Source organism: Castor canadensis, chromosome 1, assembly GCF_047511655.1.
Source record: "Castor canadensis chromosome 1, mCasCan1.hap1v2, whole genome shotgun sequence".
NCBI lineage: Eukaryota > Metazoa > Chordata > Mammalia > Rodentia > Castoridae > Castor > Castor canadensis.
This window is the reverse complement of record NC_133386.1, coordinates 93,166,119-93,188,259: the sequence shown is the minus strand read 5'-3', so window position 1 is coordinate 93,188,259 and position 22,141 is coordinate 93,166,119. Positions and strand designations below refer to the sequence as shown.

The window sequence follows — 22,141 nt, the reverse complement described above, 5'->3', positions numbered from 1 at the left end:
ACAAAGGAATACGTCATCTGTAAAGTTACAGAAGGACGTTCAGAGGGCATCCCGGGGCAATCACAGTACCACAAGGGATGACTAGTGCTAATATTTGAAGGGAAAACTTATGCTGAGGCCAAAAGTCTAGCAAATTTTAAATGAGAATTTTAGAGACCACAGTAATGCCCATTTCACTGTTCCCAGGAGGTGACATTAGTGCTTTTTGAGACCATAACCTTGAGCTAATAATCGGCTTATAAGGGCTGGGTTTGAGGCCCGAGTTGTGTGGTGGGGCTGGAGTCCTGGGAGCAGGGCTTGCACAAGGTGCTGTCCCTGTCCCACCACACACCCGGGACAAGTGACCCTGCCTGCCTAGGCCTGATCCTGCGGCCTGTCACCCCTTCCCTTTTCCTGTGTATGCGCGCCTGCACACGTTTATTTTTCCTCTTGTCCCTTTTGGGGGAATGGAGGCGGGTCACAGCCATGTGTGGCTGGCGGCCCAGGATGTGCTGCTGAGTCCTCTTTATGGATTTTCTTAGCTTTGGCAGGCATTTTTGCTGTGTCCAGAAGCTGGCATCCTGTGCACAAGCATGCCTGTTTGCTTTCCCTCCTCCCCTTGTGGGGGTGGAGTTAGGGCGTGAGCACAGCAGCCACAGTTTTGTAAGCACTTTTGCCTAGCAGGTGATTTAATGTTACTTTAGATTGAGAAGCCTGACAAACTAGTTGGAATAACTTAAGTCATAAGGTACCAGGTTACAAGTTTTTCATGGGAGGCAGGGTCCCAGTAAGCCCAGGGAGGGGAAGGCAGACAGAGACAAAGGACACATGGTGAGACCATGGAGGAGGCAGAAAGGTGTGCTGACATCTTAGGTAAGGGAGGGGAAGGCAGAGCCTGGAGGCATGACACATGCCTGAGGGATTAGCCATCACCTGTGCCTCTGGGTCGCTCCCATTGACTGGTACTGGCATGCTTTCAGCAACACGAAACCTCCACTCTCAGGTCACTGTCTCAGGAAAAAGGGGCATTAGACATGGGGAAACAGAAACAGTCATCAGATGCCATAATCAATCAGAACTCCACCAACGTAACATGAGGCATAACTCAATAAACCCCGGGCTTGTTCTCGGCCCACAGGGAGGGAGCAGGAGCTCTCCCAGAGCTGGAATCGCCTTGAGGCCAGAGTTGGCAAGGAGCAGCTGGATTGACACCATGATGGGAAGGTCCCTCAGGCAGACAGGAAGAGACAGGCAGGGTGAGCAGCACAGGGAGGTCTGCTTTTGGCTAGTCCTCAGCAGTGGGTTTCCCCCAGCAGGAGCATCCAGCAGGATGCCAGACACTCAGTGGTCGCACCTTAGGCGTGTCCCTGTTGGTTTGGCGCTCTAGAGTTACCGACCTTGGTCCAGAAGACAGGAACTCCCTTCGTGTTCACCAAAATGTTACATGCTGGTGTCTAGGGTCCCTGCCTTCACAGGCCAGAGCACTGCCTGGTGAGGCAGCTGAATGATGAGCCAAAGCTGGTGTAGGAGGTAGGATTTATTAGAGAGAAAGGAAAGGCTACAGCTACAGAAGTGCAGCGGAGCCTGAAAGCTGGTAGCTCCCTGCTCAGGTGAAGGCTGGGGCTTTTATGGACGTTCTAACTCTGGGTTAGGTGGGTTTTTCTCATTGACCATGGATTTGCAGGCTTTCTCAGGTGAACTGGTTTGGTTTGCACCTTTATTGGGGGAGGGGAAATAATCTTGAGAGCATTTTGCTCATCAGCCCTGTGGCAGATCTGTATCTCTTCTTTAGGATGCAGGAATGCAGGCCTCCATCTCCTCAGGATGCAGGAATCATAGTGCCCTCCATGGGCGATGGGTTACCCACTCATCTGCCTTAGGTCTCCAGACCCAACAATATAATAGCCATTGCTTTTGGTATGCTATTAAAAATGTATATAAGTCATTTACACATAATTGTCTTAGAAAATCATGATAAATTTGCTTAGTTATAAGCCTGGAGTCTGAGAAACTTAAATTTGCCATTCATCTTTTTATCTTCCTGAGACATTTAGTGAAATGCTAGCACTGATAGCATTTCTAGAAAAGCTACTATTTCCCTCACTTTTGCCTTATCGTGTGATCTGGGGAAAGCTGGAGTTAAGAAACTGTGGTTAACATGAGCCACATCTGTGTGGATGAAAGCAGAAAATGGAACATTGGTCTTAAGAAAATATCAACTTCAAATTATTCTACAAACAATTGCTTTTTTCTCTTTTGATACTGTGTGGCACTTTATAGTCTGTCTCTGCTGCTTTTCTTGATATAATGAGTAAAAGAAAATATAAGCCATCATTTTCAAAAGCTTTTTTTGGTTTTAACTCCTCCCTTTAATATATATCTCAGTATAACTTGTTGTGTTTATCTGTTCTGACATCTTTTTTTTCAGTGTATATATGTGAATCTCTCTTATTCTTCATCTATGTTTTAAGAAGATGAAAATCCATTTTGATTTTATAAAAAACATAATCTGGTATTAACTGAGGATCAGACAGTGCGTTTCATACAGATCCAGATCTTAACCAGTGAAACTGTCTCACAGTGAATTTTAACTTGTTATCATGGCTCTTAAGTATTTCCAACACATATCCATTACATTAACCATGTGTATTTATATTTCTGTTTTGAAGAAATTTTAGCAAGATTTATTTTAGTATAACAGAATAAAGTAGGGAGAAATGGGGGGAACAACACTTCCTGTTCCCCATTCAGGAAATGGGAAGAAAAGCTCCTATTTATATTTCATATTCAACCACAAAGTCAAAAGTAACTTCTAAGTTAAAGGAAAAATGTTGACGTTGTGTGGTACCTTTGGTTTCACATGTAACTTTCACTGCTGAGTGCTGACATTTGACCCTTAGGACTTTGACAACAATGTGTACTCTTTTCCCATTTTTCTTTAAACTACTTTTCATGAAATCATCATTCTAAATGTCATTCGGTCTTCATGCAGTTTGAAGGAATCATTTATGTTATTGAGCCCACCTTTGTTTTCCTCTCTTCTCTCATAAATGTAAATTATCCTATAATAGGTTAATTATAAAAAGTTAAGTGGAGAATACTTAGCAATGCCTGCTGTAAAATAGGAACACAACATAGAAGCTTCCTGATCTCTTCCAACCCCTTGTGTCTTAATCTCAAAACTTATTTCTGATGGATACATTGGAAAATACATTTAGACGTCCTATGATCAAGACACTTATAATCACCAAACTCTTGTATTTAGAATTTAAAAACCAGAATAATGATTTCAATAGTCCCTGAATTAAAAACAGTATAAGTTTTATTTCTATAACATAAGATATAATACTGAAAGTTTGCCAGCTGTAAGTTACATTAAAAGTGTAAAGAAAAAAGTTAACTTACACATAATTATGCTTTCAAATTGGTAATCTTTTCAGAACGAATATCTATAATTCCTTTATATTGCAATCTTAAAATGTCTCTTTTATAAATATATGTTTAACATTTTATGTACTATTTATAATTATTCATGATTTTCACAAATAATAATTTCTTTCTTTATTGCTCTTAGGTGAAGCTATGGTATGATAAAGTAGGACACCAGCTGATTGTAAATGTTCTGCAAGCAACAGATCTTCCCCCTAGAGTTGATGGCCGTCCCAGGAATCCCTATGTAAAAATGTACTTTCTTCCAGATAGAAGGTAGTGAATAATTGTAGAAGAAAATTTTGTTAGAATCGATGCTAATGAAAAATGCAGAATTTCTTCTTTTGGGATTATATTTTCTAAATGTAATAAATAATTCTCTCTCAGGGAATAAACTCTGTCATTACTGAAAAATAATCCCTCCCCCTACACCCTCTTTTATTAGAAAATAATCTGTCCATTTTAAGTGTCTCTTATGTTGTTTATGCTATTATTAATATTTGATAGAGATACATCATCAAGATTGGAACTGGAATTGTAGTAATATTAAATCTATAATCTATTCAGACTTTTATGTTACAAATTAAAAACACCAATGACATTATTACATATAACTACAGTAGATGGCAGCATATACTTGTTTTTGCTTGTTCATTTACAAAACATCCTTATTTTTCAGTGATAAAAGTAAAAGGAGGACCAAAACAGTAAAGAAAATCCTAGAGCCAAAATGGAATCAAACTTTTGTCTATTCCCATGTACATCGTAGAGATTTTAGGGAGCGAATGTTAGAAATAACCGTGTGGGATCAACCAAGAGTACAAGAAGAAGAAAGTGAATTTCTCGGAGAGGTGATGTATATTGTAAAGACTCAAGTCAAATGCTTAATGAGTTCTGTGACACATATTAATTATGATTACTTTGAGAGAGTGTTTTGACAAACATGCCTGGTTTAATTTGAGAACTGCCTTTTCAGATCCTCATAGAGTTGGAGACGGCTCTGCTAGATGATGACCCACACTGGTATAAACTTCAGTCACATGATGAGTCCTCACTGCCTCTGCCTCAGCCGTCACCTTTCATGCCAAGGCGACACGTGCACGGAGAAAGCTCTAGCAAAAAGCTGCAGAGTAGGTTAAGGTCTTTTGAGTTATCAAAAATTGATTATGTTGTAGTGACCTAATTAAGGATTAACATTCACACATTCATGATATTTTTCATGTGTTTTATTAGAGTTCAAACTATTGGAACATTGCTCATCTATAAAAGATACTCAGCAAAACTATTTTCTACATTATCACAATAAAATTATGCATATATGTACATATATATGTACACAAAATGTGAATAATAGTTCTTTTATAGAACTGTTAATTTGTTGATTGGTTGATGGTGCAGTTATTTCTGTCATTACTACTGGGTTGCTATATGTAAGGTCTTAATAACTTTATGGCTATCAAGGATATTTATATTATTTTCCATAAGAAATATATATTTAAAAACATGACAAAGTAAGTATATTGTAATTAACCTGATGGTTAGGAAAAATTATTTTCTTTGGAACTATCCAGTGATTTTTGAGTTATGAGAAAATCTCTGATTTAACAACTGAAACTTAAAAGGCACATATTTTGGTAATCTGGAGCCAGATTTTTTCATATAATTGAATATTTTGCTTTAATGCTTCCCTGATAAAGCATTTCCTCAAAATTAATGTTTGGTGAAATATAGTGGCTAAATCTGGAAGCAAAATGTAAATATTTTATACAGGGTCCTGATGCCCTTTCACTGCCTTGAGCTCAATAGCCTTCCAGCCAGGGGACCTCTGTGAACCTTTCCACTCAGTACCATCCTCTAAAGTGCAGAGGAAGAAAGGTACTTTGTGTGATGTGCTTTGCTTCAGGCTTTTACTCCAAAATACTTTTAGAGTATTTTAATTAAGTAATCTGAATTGTTAAATTCTTACTCTGCATGGTCCCATTGTTTTCATGTCTTCAGCATAATGTTATAAGGAGGAAATTCTGGGAAAATATTAGAGAACAAACATTATTTCTTAAAAAACTGACTCAGTGTTTACTTTCTTTTTTCTTGTCAAAAATATTGAGTAGCAATGTAATTAGCTTTGAAAAATTGACCTTGTCAATTTCATAAACCAACCAGACACAGAGGTATCTGTTTGCCTTACTGTTGTGCAGGATCTCAGCGAATCAGTGATAGTGACATCTCGGATTATGAGGTTGATGATGCTATTGGAGTAGTTCCGCCAGGTGCGTGGGGAAGAGCATGGCTCTGCTTCACTGTGCTGCTTTGCCTGTTCTCTCTGTCAACCTCCAGACTTCTTCAGAATGCTGAACTGGAGAGCCATAGGACAGAAAAATCAGTATCACATTATTCCATGGTGACTTGTGTTTCAGATGGCTAAGAAGGTTTAAAATGATCTAGCATCTATCAATTAGCATCTGTATTAAGTTAGTCAGGTTCTCCCTTACATGCATAACCGGTCAGGTACAACGGATCTTTATTTCATGATGCCCTGAGCACAAGTGAAATGTGAATTCTGTTTTGAAAGGATATGGTTAATTTTAATCACATAAAAATGCCATTCTCCTGTGTTTTATATTATATTTCTATGATTTTTCTCCCTCCATTTCTGAAAATTCTGTAGACTTCATGGAATATACTGAAAATCTGCATGGCAGGGTCTAAATTGCATGTGGCATGGCTGTAGCTTTTAATGCTTTCGTGATGTGCTCACCACCAATTCTATCTAGAATGTGTGTGTTTTAAAATAAGAAAATGCTTTAGAAAGATTCTGTATGAATTCAAAATAAACATTTTTGCCTTTGTATAAGTTGGTAAATTTTTCATGACATTTTACATTTCAAATTTAGGGAAATGTGTAAAATCAAATAGTAATAGCTTACTTTCTTGGCACTAACCCTATACTGTTTCCTTGATTTATTCATAAAAAAGGAAGCAAATATTCAAACAAGAATTAATTAAAGAGACAATTCTGGGACATGTAAATATGATTTATTAAAACCAGTTCATTAGAATAGTATTTATAAATATTCCCTTATGTAATTTTTTAGATGTGGATGCACTTAATCTGAGGGCAATACTGTTGGCAAAATTGATAGAGTCTACACATTGTGACTAGGTTCACAATTTAGAGAGATACATACAGCTTCATTAAACATAGGGAAAATTGTGGGGGAGTTCTCTAAAATATGTTTCATTTGCTCTTTATAATCCAGAGAAAATATAGTATTGAGTCATGTATGAAAATAGCAAATAGTGGGGTGTAGTGATGCATGCCTATAATTCCAGATGCTGTGGAGGTAGAGACAGGAGGACATCTGAGGGCGCCCAGGAAAAGCTAACAACACTGTTATCTCAAAAAACAAAATACTAACCGAAGGCTTGGGGGAGTGACTCAAGTGGTAGAACACTTGTCTAAGCATGGGCAGGGCCCTGGGTTCAATCCTCAGTACTACAAAAATAGGATGGAAGTATGATTAAAATAATAAACCTAGTGTTGTGCACATCTAAATACCTACATATTATTCTTTGACATCAGACTATCAGTGAGAATTTTGAATAATACGTATAACATTTTCTGGTTGTTGTTTTTATTTCTTAAAGGACCATACACATTCTCAACAGAAACTTTGATGCAAAATATAATAGCATATTGGTTTTTATGAAGTTAAGTGTTAAAAATGACTATAAATTTAAATCCATTAGCATATTCAAATAGGAGTCAGATTATTACTGCTAGGAAAGTCATGATATGTGACAAAATCACCCTTAAGGTAAATGAAATTTCCTTCTGTGGGTGGTTCTTACATTTTATTCACCTGAAATTTCTTATTTTTTATGACAAGGCAAGACAGAATGAAAGAATAAATAGCCAACTAAATAAGCATTTACTAATGTGATGAGTTTGTTTTTCCTTTTTCTGGGATATCAAATGGATATTGCCTTCTGAGAAGTCAAAATGGGGTATAGGCCCACTGTAGATGTGATTATTGCCTTGGCAACATGAAAGAACACTGAATTCTAAATGTACTTATGTCCAGTACTGTATTTGTCACGGTGCTGGAAAACACACATAATCTCTTTTATCCTGCAGAAGCAACATTTAAATTATCATTTCAAGTAACAATTTCATTTAATTTAGCATTTTCAAATGCATTGAGCCTAGCTTTTAATAGACTATAACTAATAATATATAACCAATAAATAATACTTAATGTTTCAGATGTCTGTTCATAAATATATGAAGGGAATCATGTAATCCAGTCATATTTTCAGATATACCATCCTTTGACCCAATGCACAGACATATGCTAGTGTCTAAAGTCACACAATAAACATCTAAAGTCATACAGTACATTCTAAATACAGAGAAAAGATGAGGCACTGATAAAATGAGCAATACATGAATAAATGAAGTGGGAGGTTCAGTTAATAAACACAACACATTTCCCTATATTTCTAGAAATTAATTACAATAATAGTTCTTACATTTTCCCACATCCTGTGTGAAGAGAAAATCTATGTAGATGAACCTCCTGGTTGTATATGTCGTTAAGAAACTCAAAAGCTTAGTTCAGAGTATTCTACCTCAGCCAAATTTTAAATTTTCTGATACGTTGGCTTTTCTAGAACCTGCTGCATGATTTACTACTTTTTTCCACATAGATAAACATAACAGGACCTGAAAACTGTTGAGACCTGCAGAACTACACTTTATTAACTTATATTTATACTTATTGTTATTTAAAATAAATAATTGTAGCTGATTAAGGAGAATAAAATCATACTGAAAATGCTCTAATTTGAAGTGACACAGCTGGTAACAGCTTTTGGGAACATTACAACAAATTCAGAAAATCCCTAATTTCTGATCCAGCTAAAACATCAGGTGAGCATTTGATAGCAGTCCCCTCACACTCATGGTCTTGAATGTAGAGTACATGTTGTCAATAATAAAAGAAAACCAAGTTACTGTAAAATAGATAAAAGAGTTATAAATACATATTTACCTGTAAATGTTAAGTATAGTCAAATATTTTGAATATTATGACACAAAGATGAGATGCATACTGACTTTACATCATCAGAATGGTGTACCCGACAAATTACACTTTATGAACTCTCAAGATCTTCCTCTTACCTTAAATTCCGTCATCAGAGGATCCAGTGACATCAGATAAACCACTGGGAAATTATTTATCTGCCTTTAGAAATGATGTTTCATGCCATATTTAAAAAATAATACGAGAGTTATCTAGGGAAAAATGAACAACAGTTTTAGTTTCCCAGTTAAGTTACTATTTTCCTGGTTTGTGTACATTTTGTGTAACTGTAAATATAACTACTGTTTCCTTTCACCCAAATTATTGTTTTTATTTTCCTTGCACTCATAGAAAACAATGACCCTCATGAAAAAATTTTAAACTCTAAACTGTTATTATGGAGATTACTGTTTTATCTTAACCAAATCAGAGATGATAAAACTTTTCTTTTCATTGGAGAAGAGCCATAACAGTTTATCTATAATTGCAGTTTTATTAACTGCATTAAATTCTGTTAAACTGGCAAAATTCTGGAATAGTTTCAGGTGTGCAGGGTAGATTTAATGTTTTCATACTGTTAATTTTCTCTGCATTATTGCCATAAATCATCTCCATTCACATACTACTTATACTACTTACATTTGAAAATTGCACTATTATCCATGGTTTGCAGAATTCACAATCAGTATTTGTAGTAATTAAGTCCACTGCACTCTACATTAATTAAAATTGATAGGATTGCAGTCCAACTATTTTGAGAAGAAAATTCAAATAAAGAATTTATTTAAAATACATCAAATTTCTAAGCATTAACTTGTATATAAACTATAGTTCACTGTCAAGTGCTTGATTTAAGTTTTTGAAAGTCACTAACTCATTCATTCTTTATTAAAATAGTATCCTAACTTATCATGTCTGAGGCATCAACTGTTGTGTTCATATTCAGTATCTCCTTAGCAGCTTTGAACCAAAAAGAAACTTGTTCTCATGCATGTATATGTTACACTCTGTGTACGTATACTAAATACTTTTGAAGATAAGCTAATAATACGGATTGCATGGCATTTAATGTTAATAGATTGATGGCTGCTTTAATATAATTTCGTATTTCCACATTAATGTTTGAATTAAAGTAGAATGCTAATAAATTTTTGCATATACTCTTGCCAGTGGGTTATAGGTCTAGTGCTAGAGAAAGTAAATCAACCACATTAACAGTGCCGGAACAGCAAAGAACAACTCATCATCGCTCACGTTCAGTGTCTCCTCATCGCGGTGATGATCAGGGAAGGCTGCGTTCACGCTTACCAAATGTGCCATTACAGAGGTAGGCATTAAATGGACTCAGTGTCCTTGACGGTACTTTTTAAAAAATTATAGTGTAAATTACCATGTTTGGAACCATAATGAAATAATTGTTTGGTCAATCAGGTTACTTCTTTCACAATCATTTATGAATAAAATGCTTTATTTTTACTCAACCTATGCAATAATTTGTTTTTTAATTTTACACTTGTGCATGGAAACAATGTTAGGAATCTCTCTGTATAGCTATACTTATCTCAACTAGTAAAAACGCTATGTCTTTCTTACTATTGCTTATGTCTACTCTTCAACAAAATTGGTGAAAAGGGCAGAACAGGTTCTGCCTGGAAGTGAGGGGTGGAGGGAGAGGGAGGGGGCGAGGGGCAAGGGGGAAGAGAAATGACCCAAACAATGTATGCACATATGAATATGTGAATAAAGAAAAATAGATAAAAAATAAACATAATAAAAAAAATTAAAAGCAAAACAAAGAAAAATTTATCCAGAGAGTGGAAGAAGCTTATGTTCCAAGCATAGCTTTTAAGTTACTGTCTTGTATTCTATTTGCAAGTTTTCTCTCCTGTCAGTAGAAACGGTACAATAATTATTCAGAACTATAGAATGAAGTGGCAAAGAGGATAAGTTAAGAGGCAGAATGTATTTTTAAGAGATTTAGTGGTATCTTTTTGAAGCAGTTTAAATGCTAGGAAAATAAAGCATACATAATATACCGCTCTATTTCATCTTACCCTGCATACATACCAGCAGTAGTAATTATATAGATAAAAGTCATGTCCTCTTTTGACAGAGATGCAAAAGAAAATTGGAGACATTGTAGCACAGGCAACAGAGAGAATAAACACTCTTAACTCATTGATTAAAATAGGTTTATGTATGATGCCAACGCTTTTTAAGCCATGTTATGTGTTTGCTACTTACTGGCAGTTCCTCTCCCTTACTCTGTGTACACAGAGTACCCAGGGTACTTTGACACATGAATTTTTGTGTCATTTTAGGAGCTTAGATGAAATCCATCCAACGAGAAGGTCACGCTCTCCAACCAGACACCATGATGCCTCCCGAAGTCCAGTTGATCATAGAGCCAGAGATGTGGATACCCAATATTTATCAGAACAAGACAGGTACATGTCCAAATTATGAATTCTGTGTTCTGAACTTTTTGTTTTAATTTAATATACACAAATATTATGGAATTGTACGTTTGAGAGTGAAAGTATTTCATTACTCAAAACTGAACTCTGCTGGAATAAGTATTAAGATATTCTAATAGAAATGCAACTCTAGAAAGTACTGAGCCAACATTATATTGTTATGATATTTTGTTGAAAACACACTTTATATTTAGCCAGGCACAAAGCTTGTTGTTGACTTAGACACTGACCTAAATTATTGAAATGAGCCTATATTAGCAATATTCTCTTTTAAGAGTCACATTGTTGGGGATGCTATTTTTGTAATTATAAAAATTACGTTATTTACTTAATTAAAATATTTGGATATGGGTCTTGAGAAGGAAAGTTAATTTTGCAGAATTTCTGTGAGAACTTCATTCACGATGATTATGTTACATACCTCTCTTTAAATAAACTGTCTTTCCATAAATGTCTATAAAATACAAAGCACTGAGATGGATTCTTTTTTATACGACTATGTACTTTAGTTCTGTATTTGTGAGCCAGTATTTTTATGGAAATAGTTACTGCGAGTCTATATTCTGAATCTGTTGTTCTCCATGCCTGTGAATGGTCTTCTCAGTTACCACTTGCTTATACTCACCAAAGGTGAGGGTCTGGTAAGAAGCTTCATAATATTCACCTTGATGAATGTTTTCTTCTAGCTTTTTGAAGTAAAGGAACTTTCAGTGAGGAGGGAAAATGATAGCAATGCTGAATGATTCTTTGCCACACAGTCAAGGTCACAATCCAGGTTGAGCTTCTTACCTACTGCATTGTCACAGGCTGTGGGAAGTGGTGCCATGACCTTCAGGGTGGGGAGTCACAGTTTTTCCTGGCACAGGGAACTTCTCTGAAGAATAGGGTTCCAGACTGCTCACTTGAGCTAATTGAATGAAGGCCACAGTGTCAACATTTCTTTGGGCCTCTGTGTGTTTTAGTGAGGCTCAGGGAGGAATCAAGGGCTATTTGACAAGGCAGTCAATGTAGTAATAATTTACATACAGAAAGAGTATCAATTTTAAATAGAAATCCTCATCAGAGACACTCCTAGTTCATTAAGAAAATATATAATTTTCAGTGACTATTAAAGCCAAGAAAATTAATCCTGTTTTAAGTTGCTAAAAAGAAATAAAAACTTAGAGTTCCAATTAATATTGGAAAGGTCAAACATATATGTTTAAATATTCAGATATTATACTTTAAAATATATTCCTGTACCTTAGTTGGGGAATGTTTTGTTTTGCTTTTTATATTCTATAAAATCATCTTGAAGCACAGTAGGAAATCGGCGACAGCTAGGACTTCACCCATAATGTTTGTACTTTATTGTTTACATTTTTTAAATGCTGTCATGTTTATTTTTGTTTTACCTCTCAAGCAAATACGCTAGTGCAGACAATCTGGTTTCTTCCCTTTTCATGTTTTCATTGGCATACCATCGGCATAATCCATGTCATTTAATGCCTCATAACTTATCTGTTTCACTCACCACCCATCCTGTCTGTGCAGTGAGCTTCTTATGCTGCCCAGAGCAAAACGAGGACGAAGTGCAGAATGCCTACATACTACCAGGTAAATACAGGGATCTGGGAATGGTGACTGTGTATAATGACTCTTTCCATTCTGCTATTCTTCCATCTCTGCCTCGGTGATATTATTACAAGTATTCAAAAATTGTTTTGTTTTATGTGGAGGTTGTGAAAAAGTTTCCAAATCCATCTCAATTCTAATCCAGCCAAACTACTTTGCTATCTTTATATTCAAAAATCTAGAGACTGGTAAGCCTATGCAGAACTGTTCTCACATTGGAAAAGCTGAGGAATAACCAGGTTCTGCAATTAAGTTCTCAGTGCTCATTGTGAGTCCCTGCACACAGACACAGCCACACCTGTCCAGTCACAGGAGTTCTGATCTGTGCATGGCAGTGTTATTGTTTCCACAATTGTAATTTTTCTTGTTTTAGCCTTTTTTATTTCCTGTTGGAATCTACTGTTATGTTATTCTATTTACTTTTTAAAAATCTTCACCAGTTCATTTTTAATGACTAGGCTTCAGCTTTCATCTTGATAAATAGTAAAAGAATTTGACCTGTTAACTTCTTAACTCACACATCCTTGCCAATTTAGAAATGTTGTAATACAAACTTTCCCATAAACATATAATAAAAACAATACCTTTTTACAGATTAGGAGAAAAACAATGTAATATTCACCTCAAAATTAGAGTTCAAAGCTTGATGTTTTATCTTCATCTTATTATATCTTGAATTTCATATAGAAAGAAAAATGTTTTAAAGATTATTCATAGACTACAGCGTATTAATATTTGTCATCAATTTGAAGTTAATAAAACATAAGGAAGTAGTGAGTCAGAGAAGCAAATCAACACAGAAACACTTCCAAATACTTTACCCAATAAAAAATAAGAGGAACAAGAAGGAGGTATAATTGCTAGACCTAGGATGGAATGCAGAGCAGTGTGCAGGACTCATTTTACCTATGTTGGAACATGACGTTCTGCTCAGTAATATAAGCATGATTGGACTAGTAAGTTTATGTAGCTAAAATTGCCCCAGTGATTACTACTGCTGTGTTTGTTTGTATGCCACAGCTAAACATGAGAAAATATTAGTTCTGCTTGCCAACTGAGAAAAAAATATTATAAAAATCACCTCGAGTTCTTCATAATGCCAAATTATCCAGGAGTATCAATAACTATTATTCGAGGCAGCCAGTTTGTCAATAAAAATGGTTTGTTTGCTAATTCTGGAAGTTTTCTCATTTTTTTTTTTTGATGTAACTACAACTGAGGTACCTGAAGTGTGCCTGGCATCCAATGGGTAGTTTTAGGATAGTAAAATATATATTTTTCATTTTCTTATTTTGTACTTACAAAGGTAAAATATCTTCAAAATACAATATATACTAAGCTGCATAATTTTATACTATCTTATCTGTAATATTGATATTTTGCTAATAATTCCAAAATCCATTAATCTTATTTGTTTAATAGATAGAATTGGTAGGTTAACTATGTCCTGATCTGTGCATATAATATTAATATGTACAAAATAAAAATAGTTGAACGTGCAGCTGAGACAGATCAAGCCCTGTAACTCATATACTACAAAAAGAAAAAGATAGGAAATGACAGTAGATTAGCCCAATGTATAGACTCACAATATGTCACTAGTGTGTTCTCTTTCCTCCTCCTTCCTGATATCTTTTACAACAGCAGTAACTGTCGCACTTAACTGATTCCCTCAACTGCTGATTGTATTTTTATTATGACCATAATTGAGCAACTGCCCTTATATTCCTGAATTTTGAAACACTTCCTTTTCTTTCATTCCCTGAAGTACAATGCTAAAAGTATGAAGATAGAGAAAACATGAAACCTGTATGTATATGTTATATCTTTTGTGTTTGTGTTCATGTATTTATAAAAACATTTCAATAAATATGTATCAAAATATGTATACATAAATAACCATAGATTTCTATGGCTATATAAATAATTAGGTTAATTTCAAATGAATTACAGCAGTTCATTAGCAGTATGACTTATGGCTGAAATATTAACCAAAGTTTCCAAAATATATCATATCATGTTTATTTTTGACTTTTAAAAAATAAAATATGATAATTACTACCCTCCAGGAAATCTAAGGAAAATAACACCTATTCAGTACCAAGCACAGCATTAAGCACTTAATGTACTTCATCTGAGTTTTATAACAGCAATTTAAATGATATGAATATTACTTTCTTCATTTTACACATGAGGAAAAATGCTAAGGAAGTTTAATTTGATAAATAACAGGAAAGATTAACAATCAAATTTGTTTCATGTTTTCCAATTAACTATTTGTTTTTCTAAGAATGCAGCAGCTTGTTCTGTGAGATGTTCTACCAATTGAATAATTTTTAGCTAAGTAGATATTGGAAACTTTAAAAATTAAAATATCCCCCTGCTGTGCTGATTAATGAAGTCTAAAGTACTAAAATAAAAAATCTGCCTCATGTTATTTAATTCATTTGTACCAAATTGTGTATCATGAAATAAATTTTTCATAAAACTCCTCTCAGGAAGTGGTAACATACAAAAGATATTGTAGCTGCCTCAGTTCATCTGGATATTTTGTACATATTGTCGCATTTTCTCCTCACAGCATGCCTGTTGAGTAGATGTTATGTCTCCTGTATTGTAGATGTAGAAACAGGAATGTAGTCTTAACCTGAATTTTCCAGTTCATAACCAGTATGTGGCAAAGATAATGTGTTTATACATTCAGACTATAAATTTTATGCTATTTTCCATTCTATTTCCCATTGTACATGGATCTCCCTTAGAAAATTCCTGAAAAAAAATCATTTTTGAAACAATTCCTAAGTAGATTTTATGGCTAAAGATATTTGCTCAAGGTTAGGCCTTGAAAAGAATACCCTAAGGCAGGCTGAATCCTTACTTTCAATAAAATTTTTGTGTGCTTGAAAATGCTGCTCTAGTACATTTCCAAGCCAAAGCTTCAAGGGATTTCCTTTGATTTGACCATTAGCATTAATGTATTAAACCAGCAGGGTATTTGATATCGGTATGTCCTTGGTAAATGTAGTTTACCTTCACTATTCATTGTACTTTAATGTAAACTAAAATCAATGATGGATTTTCATAATTAATGATTAACTTTGTAGAACACTATTAAATTAGCAAGAAATTAATTGACTGGACTTAGTGAGCCTTTAATGGGACAGTCCAGAAGTTCTGATAGATTTTAAAAGGATTCAGGCAAAGTTGGGCCTTTTGTGCCAATTTTATGTCAATTAAAAATTCCCGTTCTGTGCTGGGCATGGTGGCTCACATCTGCAATTCTGGTTACTTGGAAGGTAGGGATCAGGGGGCATTGAGATTTGAGGCCAGCCTGGGCAAAAAGTTTGCAAGACCCCATCTCAACCAATGAACCAGGCAATGGTGGTACATGCCTGTAATCCTAGGTACTAGGAGGCGGAGGTGGGAGGCTTGCAGTCCAAGGCTGGCCTGGGGCAAAAATGGAGACCTACCAGAAAAATAATCTCGAACAAAAGGACTGAGGGTGTGGCTCAAATGCTAGTGCACAAGGCCTGGAATTCAAACCTCAGTACCACCAAACAAAAAAGAAAAACACTATTCTGGTTTACCTCTCACTAAAGTTCCCATGGTAAATTTTACCCATGATTAGATGAAAAGAAGTTGCTCCCCAGCCACTGCTTCACGGGGCCTTGGTTCTTTCCTTTCTCCATTTCATTCCAGTCCCGTGACCAGCCTTGTGCCTATAAGGCTTGTCACTCTTCACGTGATTTTAGAACATTTTAGCAATTGCATTCCATAAATTGTTTGGTTTTACTCTCAACTATGAGTTGTTTAGTTCTATAAAGACAGCATAATATTAAAACAAGGATTAAATATTAAATTTTAACACTGGTAAATAAAACTTCATAGAATTTAAAGAGAAGCTATTTTTCTAATGAAGGCAGTTAAATTATTATTTGGGATATATGAAAATTGGGATATATGAAATCTAGTGTCTGTGATTTCATATTTTACTAATTCTAAAGCTGCCTTAAATAATTACTGTGTTTCTGAGAAAAAAATCAGAGATCCATTTAACTAGCTTTTTAGGCTTCCTACTTTCTTAATATCCTAGTAAAATTTGCTTCATATATATTTTTCTGTTTCCTACGTGTTTGTGTTGCCATGCTCCAGACATCTTGTTAGGCACTATAAAACATTACCGCCCAAGATGCCTTTATTACAGAACGGCTCTCACTGGGATATCTACAGGTAAGAGCCTCAGCAGTGAGCCCATTCTAAACTAATTCCTAATTCCCTTCCTATTAAATAATAGAAAGTTTACATTCTTATGCAGCATTAGCATTTTCCTTTGAAATTAATTATACAGTGAGGAACATTACATTAATAACATCTAAAATTTGTTTTAACTATAAAACTTAATAATTATAGGATAATTCTTTAAATGAAATCTGCTAGCCCCAATGTCAGAACTCTAGCTGTTTGTCATTTACTTGTTGTTTTATTTGTTGATTTTAACTACAGTAATTAATTTTATTTTATGTTTATTTCATTTGTGTATTATTTTAATTTGTGAAGCTCCATTCTGCCTGCACATGCTAAGACCAAATCAGTGACTAGACAGGAAATTCCCCTCCATCACCAATGCTCTAGCTCAAGAGTATTGAGATTCACTGACGAAACATTGGTTAGGTAAGAACACCTGGAAGTGATGTCTTCCACTTCCCTTGTCTGCTGTTGTCAACAGAGTTCAGCTGTAAAATGACTTCTTCTCGGATGTCCTTCATTTTGTTTTGGTGTAGCATCATTCTTGGTAATGAAGTTTTAGGCATTTTGTTTTAGTGCTTCCTGTATCCAGTTTTTTCATAAGTAGGTGTGATTTGGTGTCATATTTCAGTCTGAGATCCTTTAAAAAATTATGCAAAGCAATTTAAGCATAATATTTGTTTAGTTTCATTTTCTAAACAAAAATCTGAATTGCCATCCTGTCAGCTCTCTCACACCCTTATGAACTGAATCACAGTGATTCTGCATTTTATGTAAGGAGAACATTATTTTATGCTTTACTCTCTAACATGGTCTTCCTCTCTTTGTTTCCTTTGTCTTTCTCTTCTACCACTGGATGCAATGCACTGGCACTAGTGAACTGCAGCCCTCCCTTGGCAGGGCTAGGAGTGCTAGTACCAACTGCTTGAGACCAGATACTAGTTTGCATTCACCAGAACGAGAAAGGTATAAAATAAAGACTTTCTTAATTTCTTAACATTTGTACTAGTGATTTTTTTCCAATCACTTGTTTTGTTTCATGTGGGTCTCTCAGGTTTATCCATTCATGTTCACTTTGCTGATTGTCTACATTTTCCCTCCCTTGCACATGTCTGCATAGAGATATGCATATGTGGATACATCCAGGAGTTCACATGCACATATTTCTATGAGTTTTATGAGTGGTGTGATGTAATTTGTAATTGCTTCTGGCTGCTGCTTTTCCCCTTTAGTTGCTGTTTAGTCCTTTTATTTATGTACTACTCAGGGAGCCTTCGGTATGCTGATAATATCATAAGGTCCAGTGAGACACTTGAAGGAGTGGATCACTTTCCTATTAGTTCCATTGATGAATAGTATTTATAGGTTCAACAAAATCTTCTGTAAACTAAAAGTAGGAAAGGTGAGATGTGTTGAAACTCTTCCAGGAATGAGGGGGATAAAGGAAAATGATGGAGGGGATGAATTCAGCTATGATACATTGTAAGAACTTTTATAAATGTCACAATGCATTCCCAGTACAACAATAATATGATAATAAAAATATAAAAAATAAAATAAAAGTAGCAATTCTGTTTTAATAAAATATTTTCCTTATGCATCTATATTCACTTTTTAATCAACCTACTCTTTGGTGTAGATCATGTTAGACTTAAATTATATATTCAAAAAAATGGTGTGATAGAGATTTCCTTGTGCCTTACAGGAATAAATTATACATATAATTTTGCTGAAGCCTTTTAAACAACCAGTTAATAATTCTGATTTTAATTCAGGTGTGTTCAATGAAATGTGTTGTATTGTTTTCTAATTTTTAGCATCTAAATTTTCCATTGTGATGGCACTTTCTATTCTAGTAGACCTAGCTGTAATTGATAGTCTTGGTTATAACCCTTACCTTTTTTCAGTTAGAAACCATTCAGGAGAAATTTTCCAACTTACCTCTTTATAAATGCTGAAGAAAAATACTTAGTCGAACTAATATAACCCTCTTCAGAGGCTGCTTAGCACTTTTCCTTATTAATCTTCCTAGTCTTTGAAATATTTATTTCTGGAATTAAACAATATGTACAAGTACTCATATTTATTTTAATATTTTAATGTTCTAAAATCTACATTTTAATTTGTATTGTTTGTAAAGTTAATACAAAGATGAACATCATTTATATTTTGCATTCCTCTACGTTTGAAGTAGAAAATTAGTTGACTTGACTATAGACTATTCTAAAATCACAGCTGGACTAGTCTTATATTCTCTTCTGTCATACATTATTCTCCCACAGCAATTACAATGGTAAGTATTACTTCTTTTTATTTTTTTGGTGTTAAGTCAAGGGTAAAATAGTTCAGGGCAATGGAATCTTCTGACTATAACACCACTCTAACATTTCTGTTGTTTAGATTGGTGCTATCTAATAGAAACATCCTTCAAGCCATGTGTGTACTTGTAAAATGTCTAGTAGTCATATTGAAAAGGTGACTTTTTTATTTGTGGAACTGGGGACTGAACTCATGGTCTCTGGCATGGTAGGTGGGCATTTTACTATTTGAGCCACACCCCAGCCCAAAAGGTGAAAATTTTAATACTATAACTGAGTATATGACAATGTTATCATTGTAATATAACAATAATTCAAAAACTATCAGCAAGATAATTTGCATTCCATTTTTGCATAGTAAGTCACGCATACTGAGTGTATTTCGAAGTTTTAACTCATTCTACTCAGAACCAGCCATGTTCCTATGGCTGTTTTAGCCGACAGCCCAGGTCTTTTCTCATAGCACATCCTCTCTATCGTGTGTTCCCTTGTGACTTTGAACCCACACAGCTCACATGTCTTGTCTGTGTGCTGGTGAATTTATTCTCTCTAGTAGTCCCTTAAAACAGGTCAATCTATAGACAAGAAAGCTAGCCATAATTATTGCACAGGTCATTGTCAAATCCAGGTCAACAAATTCACTTTATACATTGAATAAAAGTAAGTTTTTACATTAAAAAATCAAGGAGAGAGATTAGTATTACCAGTGATTCTTCATTTATTGAGGTCACTTTGTTGCCAAGAAGGAAAGTGAGGTAAGTTTTCATCAAGTAGATTTCAGAAGTAGTAGATACTTACTGGTTTTGAAGATAGGGACTATAAATACTCTTTGCACACACACCAACAAGCAACTTGAAAGTAGAACATGACGGTAGCAAACTTGGTGACTCTGCTTCTGGAAGACACAGCTGAAGTCCCTGCCAAGACATGCAGAGAGTAGAAAGTGGGGGACCTTGTGACCCATCCAGTTGCTTCATTCCTCTCCTTGATCACAGAGTTTAGTGTCAGTTTCTAATGTATACATAGTGGATAAGATAAAGTGTCTAAGAAACCTTAAGATACTAATTTCATATCCTTTTTTTCTGGCAAGCGTTTACTGGGACTTAAACTCAGCCTTGCACTCGGTAGGCAAGTGCTCTACCTCTTGAGCCACACCCTGGTACTTTTTGCTTTTAGTCTTTTTCAGATAGGATCTCATGTCTGCCCCCTCAGACTGGCTTAACTGCAATTTCCTACCTTTGCCCCCAAATAATTGGGATTACAAGTGTGCACCACCATGCCCTGCTTATTTTTAAAACAGGGCCTCACTGACCTTGCCAGGGCTGGCTTTGAACTGATACCCTTTCCTCCACTTCCCAAGTGGCTGGGATTATAGGCATAATTTCCTTTTCTTAAGATAATAACATTATTTTCCAGAGCCCTCATGAAATGGTAAGTGTTAAGCGTTGGTGATTTGATGACTCCAATTCATTTTGTTTAACATTTACCTGTTGTTACACCAACTTAATGCATTTTCCAAAATTTCTTCACTAACTTTTAAAACAAATTAAGTTTTGTGTTAACACAAAAGGTCAAGCTCTCAGTGCAGATTCAGCACCCCGCACCATATTTTACTGGCAATTCAAAAGATTAAAAATAAGTACTCCTTTTGTACAGGAACTAGAAACCCTCAGGTGTACCATAGCTCCCTTGTTAGATGGTTTGGCCCAGATTAGCAGATGAGTTGTGAGCTTTGCTTCCAGCTGTTCATGTGGAAGCACCTTTTGGGAAGAAAGTCATTTCCCTTTAGGAATTCCTCCATTGTACATTCTGTTGCTTACATAAAAGGAAAAATGCTTTCCAACAACCTCAATTCAGTGAGTTACCCCCATTCATCCTACTTTGGAAGTCAAGAAATTTGTGTGTTATTTTATAAGAGAGGATTTCGCAGATAATACCCATCCTCCTTGTTTCCAGCCATTCCCTTTTTCTTTTCCAGGTTGTAAAGCAATTCATTGAGACATTGATTTGATTCATTCATAGACATTGATTTGATTATTAGACCCACTGAGAAGAGTTGTTTTTCTTGGAGGTTTTTGCATTCTTCCATGATCTTTCATAGCAACCACAGCTTTGCAGAGGGGCACGAAGGGGCTTTCTACCCCAATGCCTCCATTTTTTAACCTTCCAGTAAATCCTGCAGTCTGACTTCTACTCCTCCCACTGCATCATTACTGGGCCAAAATTACTTTATGAGTTACAGTGGCTCCCAAATTGTTCAGTGGCATCTTCCAGCATTTAGCATAACCACTCTGCCACTGGAGTCCCCGCCCCCCAAATACCTTTTTCTTGTACCTCTGTTATGAGCAGGCTTTTTTTGCAGGCCTCTCTTCCTTCCCTAACGTCACCCCGTTTTCCCCGTTACTCTCTCCTATGCTTCCCCTCAAATTATATTTCTATGCAACGCCTCACTTTCCTTCATATGAAAACAATGATTTACTGTGATTGGCTAGCACAGACCTTCCCTTCTTAGTACCACACACTAATTTCTAAAGGATTTCAAGGCCCTGGGTAAATCAAAATTTCCAACTCAACTTCATTATCATACTTTGTTCACCTCACAGAAAATGCTTTCTCCTCCTAAATATTCCTCACATTTGATGTCTTTGATATATAACAAGCTGGGTGTAGTGGCACACACTTATTATCCCAGCACTTTTAGGGAGGAGGATCACAATTTTGAGTCTAGCCTGGACAACATAGCAAGTTCCAAGCCAACTTCAGGCACATAACAAGACCCTATCTCAAAAAATAAAAAAGAAAAATGAAAAAAAGAAAAGACATATACTAATGTATGTAGCCACATAATCTGGAAACCCTTCTCCTGCTGCTTTAATCTCAGTGAGTTCATGAATTCTATCATATTCTCCCCATTAGATCCCTCTCCTCCATTATACCTCTTCTCTAGTTTTAGTACATTCCTTCCCTATTAGCTTTCTTATAAACCCAAGTAATA

At 35.4% G+C, this 22,141-nt stretch overlaps 1 protein-coding gene across 46 annotated transcripts in view; it reads left to right on the top strand.

Annotated features, from left to right (window-relative positions):
• Rims1 (regulating synaptic membrane exocytosis 1) overlaps nucleotides 1–22,141 on the top strand; it is a 405,270-nt gene that overhangs the window by 273,662 nt on the left and 109,467 nt on the right. For 22 of the 46 annotated variants that reach the window (XM_074080134.1, XM_074080111.1, XM_074080145.1 and 19 more), the window contains 9 exons: nucleotides 3,554–3,684; nucleotides 4,088–4,259; nucleotides 4,385–4,538; nucleotides 5,604–5,675; nucleotides 9,663–9,819; nucleotides 10,814–10,939; nucleotides 12,503–12,565; nucleotides 16,736–16,813; nucleotides 17,705–17,794. In XM_074080134.1, coding sequence (XP_073936235.1) covers nucleotides 3,554–3,684; nucleotides 4,088–4,259; nucleotides 4,385–4,538; nucleotides 5,604–5,675; nucleotides 9,663–9,819; nucleotides 10,814–10,939; nucleotides 12,503–12,565; nucleotides 16,736–16,813; nucleotides 17,705–17,794 — 1,043 coding nt within the window. The remainder of the gene's footprint in view (nucleotides 1–3,553; nucleotides 3,685–4,087; nucleotides 4,260–4,384; nucleotides 4,539–5,603; nucleotides 5,676–9,662; nucleotides 9,820–10,813; nucleotides 10,940–12,502; nucleotides 12,566–16,735; nucleotides 16,814–17,704; nucleotides 17,795–22,141) is intronic. The other 24 variants (XM_074080164.1, XM_074080156.1, XM_074080099.1 and 21 more) reach the window with 5 other exon arrangements.